At 36.2% G+C, this 16,165-nt stretch overlaps 1 protein-coding gene across 3 annotated transcripts in view; it reads right to left on the bottom strand.

Annotated features, from left to right (window-relative positions):
* Positions 1 to 279: 279 nt before the first annotated feature.
* Positions 280 to 16,165, bottom strand: part of PFKP (phosphofructokinase, platelet) — a 42,615-nt gene continuing 26,729 nt past the window's right edge. The window contains exons 14-23 of one of the 3 annotated variants that reach the window (XM_071559865.1): positions 15,952 to 16,022; positions 15,341 to 15,428; positions 14,245 to 14,397; positions 8,745 to 8,897; positions 5,046 to 5,210; positions 3,898 to 3,959; positions 2,775 to 2,886; positions 2,035 to 2,134; positions 1,307 to 1,412; positions 280 to 809 (exon numbers count right to left, since the gene is read on the bottom strand). In XM_071559865.1, the coding sequence (XP_071415966.1) occupies positions 659 to 809; positions 1,307 to 1,412; positions 2,035 to 2,134; positions 2,775 to 2,886; positions 3,898 to 3,959; positions 5,046 to 5,210; positions 8,745 to 8,897; positions 14,245 to 14,397; positions 15,341 to 15,428; positions 15,952 to 16,022 (1,161 nt within the window). In that variant the 3' untranslated portion in view covers positions 280 to 658. The remainder of the gene's footprint in view (positions 810 to 1,306; positions 1,413 to 2,034; positions 2,135 to 2,774; positions 2,887 to 3,897; positions 3,960 to 5,045; positions 5,211 to 8,744; positions 8,898 to 14,244; positions 14,398 to 15,340; positions 15,429 to 15,951; positions 16,023 to 16,165) is intronic. The other 2 variants (XM_071559863.1, XM_071559864.1) reach the window with 2 other exon arrangements.

Here is a 16,165-nt window from a genome sequence, read left to right as displayed (position 1 = left end):
CCCTTCTGAATCTCAAGCTTTTAAGCTTCTCATCCCTACTCCTATCCCCAAGCCAAAGTTTTATCACTGTACAAGGAAAAAGGAGTCCAAGTCCTAGCCTAATTCAGAAGAAGCAGTGAGAAATATTTGCCCTGCTGTGACTACTTCCTGCACAGTTAGGGAAGGAAAAGGGCAGTTTGTTTTTTCTTTCACTGGTATGTATAGAGAATCCTTCACCAAGTGTCATTTCCTCATTTTTTAAGAGCTGGTGAATACAATTTGTGACACATCACACATTGTTTGCAACAGTACTTTATTTCACTTCAGGAACATGAACACATCCTGTAACTCAACACAAAGCTAGCCATCTACACTTAGTTTTGGGGTGTAAGTACTCTGAAACAAAGTGCAGTAGATGAGTAACTTACGGAGTGCATAGAACGGTGTTGCACTTGCTTGTTAAAGGGCAGTATCAGTAACTGGTGCTTTTCCATTAGATGCAAGGGTTTGTTTCAAACATAACACACATATAGGACAAAATCTGTGTGACAGCTGAACATCTTGTTTTCACATAAAGTGCTGGAACAATAATTTAAATGTTACAAAACAAAGCTGTAACAATTCTAAAGCATTGTTACTCACAATGTGCATCTATGACAACAATCTAAATGTGATGTGTTTAGATGGGTGCGGGTACTGCTTCCTTGGGGAGCATGGCCACATGCTCCAGCTGGCCTGAGTCTGACACATCATAACTAGTCTTGTACTTGGCCAAGATCTTCATCAGTGGTCGCAGCTTCAGCCACCACTGCTCCTTGGGAATCCTGTGCCTGGTGGGGAAAACAGGGATTATACACAGAGAGTAAGGCAAACACCTCCCTTATAAACAGGATCAGACATTGACCTTTTATGATGAGATGTAAACACTGACCCAAAATGAGAATCAAGGACAAAATCCTGGAAGATGTTATTTATAATAGGTAAGTGTAATGCCAAATCTGGCACAAAAACTGCTGCACTGAACAGAACCAGAAGTAAAGTAATTCTATGCATTAGAGCAAAGGCACTTAGGAGAAAGTCACTTAAAAGGACAACAGAGTCCCAGAATTCACAACGAGAGACTTGCAAGTATAAGGACAAGGAAGAGAATGCATGAAGGGAAAAGACAAGTGAACAAATCAGAGTGAATCAGTGGGTGACTGCAGGCCCAAGCCAAAAGCACCAAGAGGTGGGGCAAACAGTGTCAGCACTGCAGGGAAGTGTTTGTTTGAAGTGGTGAAAGGAAGGCTGTGCTGAGGTGTTTAACATGTAAGCAGCGTATACTTACACAAAGTCTGTTTCAGTCTTGAGCTCTGCCACGGGTTGGAAAACAAGGTTGCGTCTGCGCATTCCCAGCAAACACACTGAGTCATCAGTATTGGCAAATACTTTTCCTAAAAAGAATGAAGTAATTCAGGATCTTGCTCACATGTAAAAGGGCAAATACCATTTTTTTGGTAATTAAACGGAATCAAAAGCTGACAGTTAGCTGAATTTCAGCTACTGATTACTTAATAGAATGATCATCAATTAGTGCTTTAATAGGGTTAGATCACTTTTTTAGCTTAGCTTTGGTAATTAGCAATGAAATTACAGTGCAATTAAGCAACAATAAGACTGAATTTTAGCATCCAGTTTTAAATTACATTTTAGGAAATAGTGCTTTACAAAAATTCCCAAAGAAGACACATTACCTCCTTCTGTCTCCCATACAGGCAGCATGAAACAAAAAGAACAGATGTAACTATGTAAGCATCAATTCCTTCATGCATGAAAATGCTAGCATTTTTTTTAAAGAAAGATGATAACTATCTGAATTATTGTCCTTGCTTAGGTGGTAGTCTTCGTACAGCAGGAAGCACAGCAAGGCACTGCTGTGTAATAAAAACATCACCAAGAGGGGAAGAAGTAAGTTGACAAGCAAACATTGGTATGTTTGCATAATGGAGTGGTCTTATATATACTGACAGAAAATCACATACAGTAACAAAGAGATTGCACCAAACATTTCTGCACCTTTCCGGTAGGTTTCTTTCAGTTTTTTGGAGATCCATTGCATAGCTTTTGCTGCAATTTTTGTCCCAAAATTTCTATCAAACGGTGAAGGTGCTCCACCCTGTGTGGAAGTTTTAAGTGTGAGTTAGTTTAGTTATCAAACCAGGATCTGTGTCTGTTTTATCAGGCATCTCTGGTAATGGTCTGCTCAACTTCTTATTTACATTTCCCCCACTTAGCAATACAAATAAAAACCCCACCACATAAATTAATCTAAGGCATTTAAAAATTTGTGCTCAGCACCTGCAGAATTCTCATGAAATCAGTGCTACTTCTCATTTAAATGAATGAAGGGCACTGTTGACCCTTTCCTCCATCTCAGCCTCAGTGATCAGTGCAGCCAAATCAGAAACTCCCTCTTTGCCCACTAACAAGCTGTACTGCGATACAAAGCAATGCAGACACATTATGGAGGGGCAGATAAGTGTGCTATAAGAATGTATTACAATAAAGAAAAAAGTGCAGCTGTTGATTAATATAGACAGGAGAGGCAAAAAAATGAAAATCATTCAGAATCTAAGGTGTATTCTCCCTAGATTTTTAAACAGGGATTACAATCAAATCTAAAAAAAGCCCCAAGGTTCTACCTAGAAACCCACACTTCTTTAATACCGAGTCAGACTTGTTTGAAATGCTTGAATAGTGTATGCTCTTAGTCCATACAAAGTTAGTCTTGTCTGCAACTTTAAGGTCATATTCACCTGCTGCATGTGGCCCAATACATTCTTTCGACAGTCAAACACTCCTTTTCCTTCTTCAGAATACAGCTGATAAATGAAGTCAGTTGTGTAGTTCTCATTGCAGTTCTCATTTCTGTAACAATTAAGGCCAGTGACACTTAGCAAATTTACTATAAAGTATTGGATGTCTTTACAGCTGTTGAATGACAAGTGGTTTCCCATCTTCTTGATACCAGTAAATCTAGCTTTAACATTTTCATATAATCACATATGCTCACTCCCCTGTAACACCCTCATAATTTTGCTGTCTGCATTACTGTTACTACACAGACCTCACTGGCAGGTCACTCAGAATCCACTGTTAAATAAAGCAGTGAAACATAATTGGTTTAAGTCTGACAAATTCATTATGCAGGGAAAAAACTGCATTACATCAAAAACTCATCGACATCCAGTGTCATCATTTTGCCCTTTTTCAAAATATGGATAATGACTAGCTTCTTAGGCTTTTCCTTACTAATACTGTAAATACAGGATAATTTTCACCCCAGTCATCGAACTAGTAGAACCTGAACAAATATAGTGGTACCCTCATACAGCTTATGGTTGTATAAATTTTCAGCCCTCCACTATCTGGCAAACTGAAAATAAATGCTGAAGAGAGAAACTACAGGCTGTCGACAGAAGTATACTTTTAAAACATAATAATCAATATATTTAAAATATTTTCATTTCTGAAAGGTATTTTATTTGCATTATCTCCTAAAGTCTAGGCAGGATTTTTATAGTGAAAGCCATATTGTTTGTGTCCACATTTATGGTACACACTACCTGTAATAAGAAAATCTAGAATAAAAGAAAAACCAGTGAGAAAATAGACTGAAAGTAGGGTAAAATAATAGACTTCAGAGCAAATATATTTACATAGAAAGAAGAAAGTTTCAGACTTGAGCTTTCAAACAAGTCCCAGAATTACCTTCTTGAGCAACAGCTTTACTAAAAATCTCATGCTAAAGGAATAATTACGGAATAATCACAGGAATAATCAAAGACTTGGGAGTGTCATTCCAAGTGGCCAAGGAGCCAACCTGGCTAGAAATGCTCAGTATCCCTGATGCCACCCATTACAATTACTTTTACCTACCTCAGCACTAGACCACGCTGGATACTGGTTTTCATTTTTTCAGTCAAATGTTCCACATTAGCCTAAAAACAATGAAAGTATTTTCAAAGAGCCATACAGAACTCGAAATCAACTTTTAAGATCCTACATTCCCCTGAGAAGTTTTGTCAAGTATTCCACAAAGAGTATGTGCAAATTCAAATAACTGAACTTTTTGGAGATCAAGATAACATACTGTGTGTGGCTATTCATCTTGGGCTAGAATTGACATCTTCCTCTACATCACAAGTAACTGATTTTAATAAGAAAGGTGTTTTTATATGCTATACTGGTACAGTATCAAGCTTGATATACATAAAAATACAGAAATGGTCACAGAAGACCACAGCTGGCCCTTACTGCCAGTCCTGCCAACAGTCCTGTTATGGATACAGTGCTGTCCTGATACTCCCCTATAGGATATGGTGAGTACATGCCACTGAGAAATGGATGGGGTTAAGTTATGATTATCATTTCACAGCTCTGTGCCCTTCAGGAAATTCCTAACCGTTTAGCTTTGTATTTGTCCATGACTGCAGCTCACACCAAGTGCAGCAGAAGTCTGAAGTCCTCACAGTAGTTAAATTCCATGTCAGCTGGTATATGTAATACACTCTAATCCATAATCCTTAAAGCCTGAGGTCTTTATTTTAGTAACACCTCCAGACATGCTCTGAATAGCTGTGGTAACAGAGTCACTATCTAAGAAACCTGACAAACTGGTCAGTTCCTGGCCTGAACAGCCTTTTAACACAATTCTACAATTCTTTCATAATGAAAGAATATTCTATTTTACTTTTAGCTCTATTTTTTGGTTTTTTTTAAGACTACCCAGATCTGTTCATTTTACCTGAATTTCAATTAGAAGACTAAAAATTCAACAATTTATTCAGTAGTGTTTAATGGCTAATACAATTATTTTTGTCATTTACCTGAACTTGGTGACAAGAATAACTGGGTCTACAGTACTTTATGGCATAAGAACTGGCATGACAAGCACAGATTTAAGATACAATATAAACTGGGTTTTTTTTTTTACATGAGCCATCTAATTTAAATATACACATTATGATGTACAACAATTTTAGGGGCTACTTAAAAACAAGCAAAATGTTTCTAATGCTGTGTACCTGGAGCTCTCGAATATCAAACTGTTCTTCAAAGATATAAGCAGCATCAGCTCCTGCTGCCAGGGCCCCCATGTTGGCCAGGTAACCACAATAACCACCCATGGTCTCGATGATGAACACACGGCGCTTCGTGCCACTGGCTGACTGTTTGATGCGGTCACATGTCTGGTCAGAGACAAGATAGTCTAAGTATACATTTAAAAAGACTGATTTTTAAATGTTTTTAATATGTCATGCAACTTTGCATCACTTACTGGTAAAAAAAAAAAAGCATTTATAAAAAATAAGTATTTAAAAATTCCAAAATAGCATAACTGAACACAAAAGCCAAAATAAAATGCTTTTCTATCAACACTTACTTTCTTCCTGCAAATACTAAAACAAGAATTCATTTTAGTTTGTACATGGAATAAACAGTTGCGTATCTGTGTTTTCTAACAGAGACACAAATACATATAATGAAACTTTTTAAGAAATTCTGGTATGAATATGTTTCTCTTCTTTTAACTCTATTCATTACTGAAATTTCTTTCTTTTATGTTAAAATTCACTGCATTCCCAATCATAGTGACACTTTGCAAGTACTGAGCATGTACTGTCTGGTTACTTTTCAATAACAATATCCACACAAAGATCTTTATTTCAAGCACTGCTAGTGCATGTTTTAAAATGGTTTTGTTTATTTTTTTCTCCACTTGCGTCTTACTTAGACCAGCATAAGGAATGTTCTCTTCAAGGAGATCTGCTGCTTACATGAAACCAACTGACACCAACATTTACTGGAGCTACCTAAGAGACTTTGAAAGTAACAGAGACAATCTCCAGTCTGGCCAGATTTAGGAAACTTAGGAAAATGCAGAAACCTAGGAAGAAGGTTACTATATACTTCTAGGTTTTAATAATGCTCAAAAATCTACTTGACAAAATCACCTCCTAGAATTAATTTTTCTGCCATTCAAAGGTATTTTGAAGTGGTTGAGTCTTTCAGAGAGTAAGGAAGAGAAATAAAAATATCCTATTTCCTTCTTTGCCTTAGAAATAAATAAAAAGAATGTACCCACATTTTGTGACAGGGAGACTTTTGTGAAACTGATGTACTGTCTCAATACCAGTTCTGTTTAGTAAAAAATGAAATTGAAGCACCTGGGAAGTTTGTCATCTTGAAAACTGAATTATGCTAACGTTTAAAAATCCCCATGTGTTACTGACATTGTCAATGAGTAACTGTAGATGCTGAAATATTTGAGGTATTTGTTTCACAAATTTTTAAAACCAAGACCTCTATTCAGCTAACTGAAAATACTTCAAGCTGAAATTCAGATTGTGAGCAATATGGTCTTTTAAACGCACACCTAACAGAACAAATAATTAATTGATATGTAAGAAAACTTAAAATAATAAACAAACCCTATAACTTCTAACATAATACAGCTTAATGCATTGAAAGACTATGACCAGTGAATGCATTTATTTAGGTCCAGCTAGCAAAAGATACATGTAGTTTTATGTATTCAATTTTTATAATAGCATACATGCATTTTATGTCTATACACAAACAAATGTAGACTTCACATAAATTCATTCAGAATACAGATGGATTTTTTTTTATCCTAAGCAGAAAGTATCTCCATAACAAACTATGTCAAAGAAGCCTACATTGAAATTTGATCAGTTTTTCAAAAAGACACTTTCTTTCACCTGTCCAGGATTTTACAGCGTCCTCAACCACTTTACTCTCCCATTCTACATTGTTGTTTCATGAGAATTTTTGCAGAATACTGCAGAACTGAACAAGTTTTATTTAATTCATTTTTCAAAAGCTGCCTGAAACTGGATAGGTACTGTATGTTTAGCTTACTATATAAAAAAAACAAAAACAAAAACCTGGTTTTTGACACTAAGTAAATAAATACATGTGAAGATTTTCACCATTTTGAGAGAACTAAAACATTTGTAAACCCAAGATTTCTGAAACACTTCCCAAGCTGCTCGTAGCAGAATGCAATTTTTTGCCCTTAGAGACTCTCCAGTTTTTAAGCAAGGATGTAAATCATTAGCTGCTTACAGGACTAACCACTTGAGATCTACTTAGAAGGGTTTCTATCCTTGACTGTACAAAAGACATAGTAGAAACTTTCCATTATTCCTGCTTTCTCAGAATGACTATTACAGAAATACCCCACGCCAAAAATGGCACAAATCGATTTTAAGGAATCATTAATTCTGACACTACTCTACAGGCTGGAAAGGCCAAGCCTCAAACGCCTGGTGTAGGTTTCAGACATCCTAAACATGAAGGAATGTGGACTCTTTTTAGAGCACTCTCTGGAATTTCATTGCCAATTGAGCTTTCATATGAACTGATCCAGTTTAACAAAAAATCCAAAACTTCACCAACAATGTTTCATTGTTACCATAAACAATATTAAACGAATCATAATAAAATTAAATAGATACTATTTTTGTTTTCACTGAGAGGCTTTACTGAAAGCTGTACAAATTGTAATTAATAATGAAAACAAAAAGAGGAAGCAGGACTATATGCAACTATTTGTTGCCCCATTGTGTTTTCATGCCTTCACTTTTAAAGGTGCATCATTATTAGTAGACTTACTTGCTTCTGAGAATGTCAGGCTAAGGGGGGGGGGGGGGGGGGGGGGCGTGCAGCAAATGGAGTGGTAAAGTACTCACGTTCTGCCTACAGATGTATTGCCACAATGTGCCCACAATACACCTTAGGACACCTTCACCCCAGGGATGCTGTACTGCAGCTCCCACAAACCAGCCCATCTGTGTTCTGACACTGCTCTCTCAGTTATCTACTGGAGCTTTTTCTTTGTATATAAAGAAGTAACACTGTATTAAAGGAGGAAAACAAACCTGCATTTCTCAGCCCCCTGGATCTCTAGACTGCCTTTCTTGGTCAATTACTTCATAATTAATTATAGTTATTGCTAATGAGGGATTGGATAAACCACCCAGAGCTATTCAGAGGTTTGCTTGTTTGCTTGCATTAGACCTCATCTCGGTTCCCTGTGCTGTGTCACCAGCAGAGTCAACAGAACAGTGAAGAACTGGGAGAGTTCAAAGAGCTCTTGCACCCAAGGGAAAAAGCGTGGGTATACTAAAACTGGAAAACTAATTGTTCTGACCAAAATTAAAAACTCATTTATAGCAAGTTCTGGGCTTGCACTTTCAGTTAAACACCAGGGACAGACTTAACTGCTTAAGCTATGCATGTGCTTAATATATGTTAAGCCTAATGGATCTATGTAATTATTCATGTGTTTAGGGCTAATCATGTACTTAAAGTGCTCTACTGCACTGAGGTTGGTCAGTAGTCCATACAATAAATGGGGCATTTATTTATAAAATATGTGCACTCTTCTCTTACCTGTGTAAGATGTAAGATAAAAATTAATTCAAATCAAGCATCATATTTTAGTCTCAGTAAAAACAAACACCCTAAACACTAATGCAACAGTTTCAAAGAACAGAAGAAAGTATCCAAAAGTTAAATATACAACATAATACTTTGCGTAAGTTAATCTTTAATCAGTCTTGGAAAACTTCTTAAACATAAACCTTAAAAAAACGCAGTAACTGAGTTACTTTAGACAATTAGACATTTCAAGGTCTTTAGGCATCCTTCTCTGTCACATTTTATCATCTTAACTTGTAAAAGATACATATTCTTACCTCCACAATAGCATTCAAGGCAGTGTCAGCACCAATGCTAAAGTCTGTGCCTGGCACATTGTTGCTAATAGTAGCAGGCAACACACAGATAGGGACGCTAAACTCCTCAAAGCGGGAACGTGCCTCGTGGAGCTGCAGACAACTTTCATAGGCCTGAAGCAGTGGTACAAGTGTGAGTGATACATTTCTTGTCTTTGGATTGCTCTGCTAGTGACTCCTGGCATGTGATGGTAAATCTGGCTGTCCATTGGCCCAAGCAAATACAACTGGTGAGATTGTTTGGGGAAGGGAGGAATATCCTGTTCATACCACAACAGTGCACTGGGGTTGCATTGGCACAATGCTCTTGGAGGAAATGCAGAGAATTAGTAGAAGTTAGCACAGACTGAATGTGAAGTGTGCACTGCAGAGAGAACTGAAGCAGCTGGGCAGAAAAGGATGGCATAAGGCTACACTGGAAATCATGCCACAAAAAAGCACTTGATACATGTTAAGGAGCTTAGAAAGTTCACCAGTAAAACCCTCGCCACTTGAAGAAAATACTTAAAGACTTTTTTTAAAAAAAAGAAAACTATGTTATCCTAATCAAGACACACATCTATTTCCACTAAGAAAAAGGAAAAAAAGTTTGCCCATGCCTTCCAGGATTCTATCAACATCACACATCTGCCTCTATGCACATAGACTGGATACAGGCCCAGAAAAATCCAGAAACATGCGCACATGGATGAGTTAAGTATAGTTAAAGGATTCTTTGAAAAGCAGCTGTAGTTCCTTGGAAAGATTTTACAAAGTAAATAATCACGTCAAACGTTAAGATTTTGCAGCTGTTTCAAGTCAGTAAATGCATTTTCTTAGTTACATTGTTCCAGTTTTACTCATCTGATCAGCATCTCTCATGATGTGTGGCAGTTTTTTTTCAAACTGACTATGTAACCACTCTCCACAAGGAAGTCTGATTACATAGTACATTACTTTTTCTTCATCTCTTTCTCTCTGAAAGGTCTGATGTTCACAGAAGTCTCATTTTCTCAACTCCTCAAATCAGTTCAAATAAGCAAACTATTGCAGATCAAAATTAGGTAACTGCTAAGGTATCTCCAGGCATAATCTATACAGTGACTGATTCAAGCAATAACTTAAAAGAAAATCATGGGGAAAAAATCACCTTTGAGAGTTCTGCTCTCTAGGACTTTGTCATAGATATAGAACAGTGAGAGGACAGGAGAATTTTGGCCAGAGCTGCACAAGTGTGAACTCACTTCCTAAAATCTCTTCTTGCATTTCTTGTAAATGCAACCTTCAGTTAAGCTCAGTGCTAAGATGGACCTTCAGTTTAAGCCTGAAAGACAGCCTAAAAGACTGTACTTTCAAATTCATAGAGCTGAGAAGCAGTACAGTCACAGGACCAATAAACATGGGGGTTTTGTTTAGGGTTTGTTTTTTCGGATGGATGAGATCTCACTGAGGACATTTCAGCAACGGCCTGGTGCAACTCAACTCACTCAGGCTGCTTTGAATTTTTATTTCTACTAAAAAAATAAAGACACAGTGGTTTGGTAAAACTGCATGGTGTCCTGGAGATCTGCAAAGCATCAGTTTCTCTAAAAGGTTTTATGTTGAGACTTCTGGAGAACCAAGTCAAAGGGAGATCTGGAGCAATAACTAACATAATTTGTTAGTCTGCATTTATGAAATGTTAAGATGCAGATATGTTTTACTTGCATTAAATATTGACATTTTATTTGATGCAAGTGGTTTCAGGCAACATATCCAAAGACTACCATCACCAAGCATGAGCATTAGATGATTGTATGCAACATCTTCAAATGACTGTGGCAAAATATGAAAATGCTTTCAACACAGGGTCAGTATAGGGTCACTTAATTATAATGGGTAAACAAATAATTAATGGCTTTAGTAACTGCCATACAAATATTTTTAAAAGAATTACTACAGTAACATCATAGAGGGATAATATTAATAAAATGATTTAATCATTTTCCACCCTTTTAACTGGATTTGTGTTACTAAAAGGTTATTGCCATAACCGAGGATGCTTATAAAAATATATGCAGTCAAGAAAGGACTGTAGTTTAACTTATCTAAATTCAAACTCTGGTTGAAGGGAATGGAGTTAGTGCCATTGCACCACATCAGCTGTTGCAAGGGCTGAAGGAGATGAAAAAGTAACTGGTTAGCCAGCGTAGGCAGGCTCATCTTAAACTTCCAAGTTTGGAGTAATGTGGAGCCACATATAGTACTGGGAGGGTACAGGAGTGTGTATTTTTCAAGGGAAATGTGTGGAGACTGCCTTAAGGCAGTCTAAGTGTACCTTTCTTTACTCCTCAGGGGCTGTTTGCTACCTTTTTTCCCCAAAAAAGCAATTCATCAGCCTCCCCCCTTTGATAAAAGGAAAAGACAGATTGTTAAAGAAACACATTGAGCAAGCTTTGGCTTCTTCATTTTTCAGGCGCCATTTTTCTCCATCTCTATAGCTGATACCTTTCTCATTTTCCCCTTCATTTCTACATCTCCTCAATCAAATGAATTTTCTTCCAAACATTGTTATGGTTTATCCTTCTTTCCAGCCATTTCCTCTAGCCTATCAGTAGGTTTTGATTTCAAATTAAATTTTCGCCCTTTTCATTCTCTTTCCACGGTCAGCTGCTGAAAGAGTCTAACTTTTAACTCATTCTGCTTAATTAATTACAAGCTAGGTTGGTACTCTTCAGTTCCACCTGCAAAATGTATTACCATTAACTAATTCAACTTGCATTAAAAAAAAAAATCCATCCTTTGCAGTTTTATAACAAAAAAACCTAACACTTCTTGATGGTTACATTCCTGAGGTCTAACATCCATAACAGTATTTTATTCATTTCACTGAATTAGCAATATGAAGTTGAAAATACAGGTATTTTTATTATGGTAGTTATTTTAGTGAAGCCCCATTTCATAGAAAACTCAAAATTCATGTTCTTATCCTACAATCCTAAAAAATTTATTTTGTATGCCTATAGGTATACAAGCCTTAAGCATACTCTCTTCAGGTACAGAAACATCCAGCCTTTCCCAGGTATTTCATACTGAAGTTTTCACTAGCAGTTGTTCTCACTAATACTCAAAACTGAAGTGAAAAATGCAGCTTATCATAAATTAAAAACACTATTCAAAAGACAGACCAAATTCAACTGATTACAGGCTCATATTTTAAAACAGGGAAAAAATGGAACACTTCAAAAGGGTCACATAATCTGTTATAGAATCTAAACTCTAGTTAATGAGAAATGTACCATCCACTATCTATGCCTTTATGAACAGCATACTCTTGCCTAGTTTCTCATTCAGAAGTTATGTATCTGTTGGTCTGGTTTTTATTCTTTGGGGTTTTTTTAAATGCATAATCTTAAAGCATTTTATCAGCAAATGTCTCAAGGTATCATTTACATGCCTTGACAAGTTTAAACAGCTGCCAGATATCTAATAATGCCACACACTAACAAGGCCTTATTACCCAGTACAATTTTACTTACCTTAACTACAAACTGTCAAGATTTAACAAGTATGAACAGTACCACAGAAAAACTAAGTGTGATGACATTTGGGTGTAAAGAAGAGGTACTACTACTCTGAGAACATTGAAAACTATGATGCATTTTTTGACCTAATAGTAGTCATAGAAATGAAGAACTATGTATAAACTATATATAATGGACAATTATCCATCTCCTACTTTCCTTTACCACAGTCCATTCTATGATGTGTATTGAGCCTATCGCTCACATTTAACACAGGGTATGGTTCCTACTGAACCTCATCTGAGCATGACATGGGAATGAAAGGATGGATTTCTTACTGGCAGTTTTAGTTAACCATGTTCAAGCAATAGAGCAGAAAACTGAAAAGATGCCAAGCAGAAATGTCTCTCCGATGCAAAATTCTGCTTCTTCACAGAAAAAAACCTGAATTTAATTTTCCATTCAACTGAATCTAAATCTTGCAAAGCCATTACTTTTCATATTTCAGAGAAAAATCTAGGCAAAATAAAGTGCACAAACCACCAAGACTGAAGCTATTAGCAAATAACAATACAATTTTGAAAAGTTTTCAACGACTTCATTGAAAATATGGAAATAACGTAATATCTAATTAAAGCAAATGATATCTAGAAACCTAAATATAAAGCAAACCAAAGCAATAAGGCGAGGCTGACTTCAATATATCCCTCTCTAGATGAAATAACCTATAAAAAGAAGTCAGTTAAGTTAACGAAGCTTATGAAGACAAGAGAAGAAGAAAAGCAGATGTTATGCACAATCATTTTACTCACCTTCATTCATTCATTTTGGAGAGATATTTTTATTTACCAGAACATTTCTAACCTAAGTTACATTCAATAAACTTTAGTTAGCTTACAGTCTTGCTCAAGACAAGAGTTAAGGGAACTGATATTTCCTAACTGAAGGATTTCTTTTGCTAAAGCCAATATTGTTTATGTTAGCATGGTAAAAAAATGAAAACAAGAAAGTAAAAATTATGCGTTTGAAGTTGGTAGCATTTGAAGAATCCTTCAAATTTCTGGAAATACTACCCCGATTAACATTTTAAAATATCTCTAAATGATAGAAGAACTGTCACTTAATTTTCAAAAGCCACTTGAAACTCTTTTTGCCCAAGTGACTGTGCATTCTGCACAACTGAGTTTAGTATTAGAGAATCAGAGAACCACAGAATGGCTGGAGTTGGAAATGACCTCTGGAGATCTTCTTGTCCAACTTCTCTGCTCAAGCAGGCTCACCTAGAGCAGGTCACACAGGAACATATCCAGATGGGTTTACAGTATCTCCAGAGAAGGAGACTCCACATCCTCTCTGGGAAGCTTTCTCCAGCACTGTCACATTCAGAGTAAAGAAGTTTTGCTTTATAACAGATAAATAATTCAGTTTTTAATTTATATTCCATTACTGGATTTGATTTTTTAAAAATACTTAATAATGTCTCTTTTTGTTAAATCTACTATTAGTAGAATAAATGTAATTCCTATTATTAGAACAATATGAGTCTTACATATTCTCTTAGAGGAATAAAGATGTCACGTGACTAAGGATCTCTTTCTGAACAGAGCAATATTCCCTCAGTGTTTGTTGCAGCTGGGTAGACTGACACTACATACAATGGCTGGGGATGTTTTTCCTTCCACAGGGGACCATATGCACATCGAGTCTAAGCTTTAGTATACAACAGATGGATGTTATCTTATTTTGTAGTTTAAAATTTGACAGTTCATTGTAGTTTCAGAGGTAATCTAATGGAAGCATTTAGGATCCTAGACTTCCTCTTTTTCAAAGAGGTGTCATGAATATGGCTGTATCAAGTAACTAAAATTTTCCAGACTATATTTCCAAAGTTCTGGTCTACAAAAATATCCAGTTCTAGCCAATTGAGTCAGTTTTAAACAAAACTGCTTTGTTAGTGCACACACCAGGAGCAGACTTACATCAGTTATAGTGTTCAGAGCAGTATCTGCACCAATGCTGAAATCTGAACCCGGTACATTGTTGGATACAGTTGCAGGAACCATAACCATTGGAACACAGAATTCATCATATTTCTCCCGGGCAGCTGACAATTCCAGAAGTCCAAGGTAAGCCTGTTGGGCACAGGCATTGGGTGAAAAATTAGGATGAATGAAGGGCAGAGTTGGAGTGACAAAATGGGAAGGGCCACAGGGGAAGCCATTTCTACCACAGCACACTTCAGCAAGTCAGAGTACTAAGGAACTACTAAAATCTAACACAGGATACAAAAAAGAAAGTATTAAAAATGCATATACATTTGAAAACAAACAATAAATAGAACATTTATTTTCCAGAGAATATATAATGTACATGTAACAAAGTGCTTTTTACAATAAAAACTAGTTCCCCAAGCTCCAGTAATGGTTACTTTTCATTTTTAAACAGTTACTGTTACTCAGAATTTAAAATTTTTAACATTCCTGAATTAGGGTCATGGCTAACAGCTCACACAAAAATCATAATTCATTCTTTATCAAGAAGCAATAAGCATGTTCTTCTCTGCCAAGATACCTTCCTGAATCAAGATTTCAAAAACTATTTTTGTAAAACAAAGCAAACATGAAATACAGAAAGAAAAAGGAAATACCTCTCCAGATCAGTAACACATTTTGAAATGCCCTACGTAAGAAGAGTGGCTTAAATAAGGAAGCACAGTGCAATTACTACTAAAAGTCAATAATGCAAGTATTTTCTATGTCAATATGGTATAGACTGGAAATTGCACTACAGAAGTCACTGATTTATCACATTTTAATAGAAAAATAATATAATGCTATCTCACCTTATTTATGCATTTAGCACATCCTGTTTAGCAGTTCTAGTCACTGTTTTGAATGTCAGCTTTCCAAAGAATCACTGATTGACAGCATTGATACTAAACACTAGTTGTTTTGTATATTGAATATAGCTATAACCAAATGCATGTCACCTGAAGACTGGGGAAAATTTAAAACAATCTCTTTACTTTGTTAGGCATTCTACTGTACTTAGACATAATAAGGTATTTCAGTGTACCTCAAATCCACCAATAACCATAAGGGCGTTAATGTTGTTAGTGCGCATCTGTTCAGCAATCTTCTCCAAATATTTTGCAGGAAGAGTACTAAAAATCATTAAACCAAAAGAAAAATAAAAACAATTTACAGACTCTGCAGCAATAAGAACTAATTACTAAGCTGAAACCATAAACTGAGCAGGCAACACAATATTTTATGTCTGATACATTTATCATACAAATAACTTTTTCCAGACAACCAGTAAGGACTCATGTCAGCTGTAAAGAAACTGTAGGTTTGCAATCTTTTAAAGTGTAATGACTCCAAGAAATTGTTAAGCTGAGATTCCAGTTCCCATTTTCATTATCTTTTCAGAGCTAGTTCAGTACTATAAAGATACCCAAGCTGGAACATGATTGGAAAAAAAAAAACCAAACCAAAACCGAAACCCAATCAACCATCCCCCCACCCCCCTCCCAAAAAAAAGAGAACACCTCACCAAAAAAATCCCAGCAACCACAAAAATTAAGTATTTAAAACATTCTGTGGGAGGAAAAAAGCATGGAATTGTATACTAGTTATATGGAACACTAGAATTCATCATATCAATTGGAAAAATATTTCTATTACCGTTTTGTACCAAGAATTGATCCTCCTTGACCAGTCCAGCCTCCAACATCTCCCCAGCTGATTTCCTTTATCTTTGAATAGAAGTGAAAAAGACAATTCTGTTAAGCAGTTATTCAGTTACTTCTCCTGACCTCAGCAAACACCAAGTACTACTTCATGTAAGACTGTTTGAAGAAGTTGTTGGGCACAGATGACTAAAACTGAACTCAGCAAA

The sequence above is a fragment of the Pithys albifrons genome, chromosome 7 (genome assembly GCF_047495875.1).
Source record: "Pithys albifrons albifrons isolate INPA30051 chromosome 7, PitAlb_v1, whole genome shotgun sequence".
Taxonomy (NCBI): Eukaryota; Metazoa; Chordata; class Aves; order Passeriformes; family Thamnophilidae; genus Pithys; species Pithys albifrons.
Note: the sequence above shows the minus strand (reverse complement) of the source record. Positions and strands in the feature narration are given on the sequence as shown.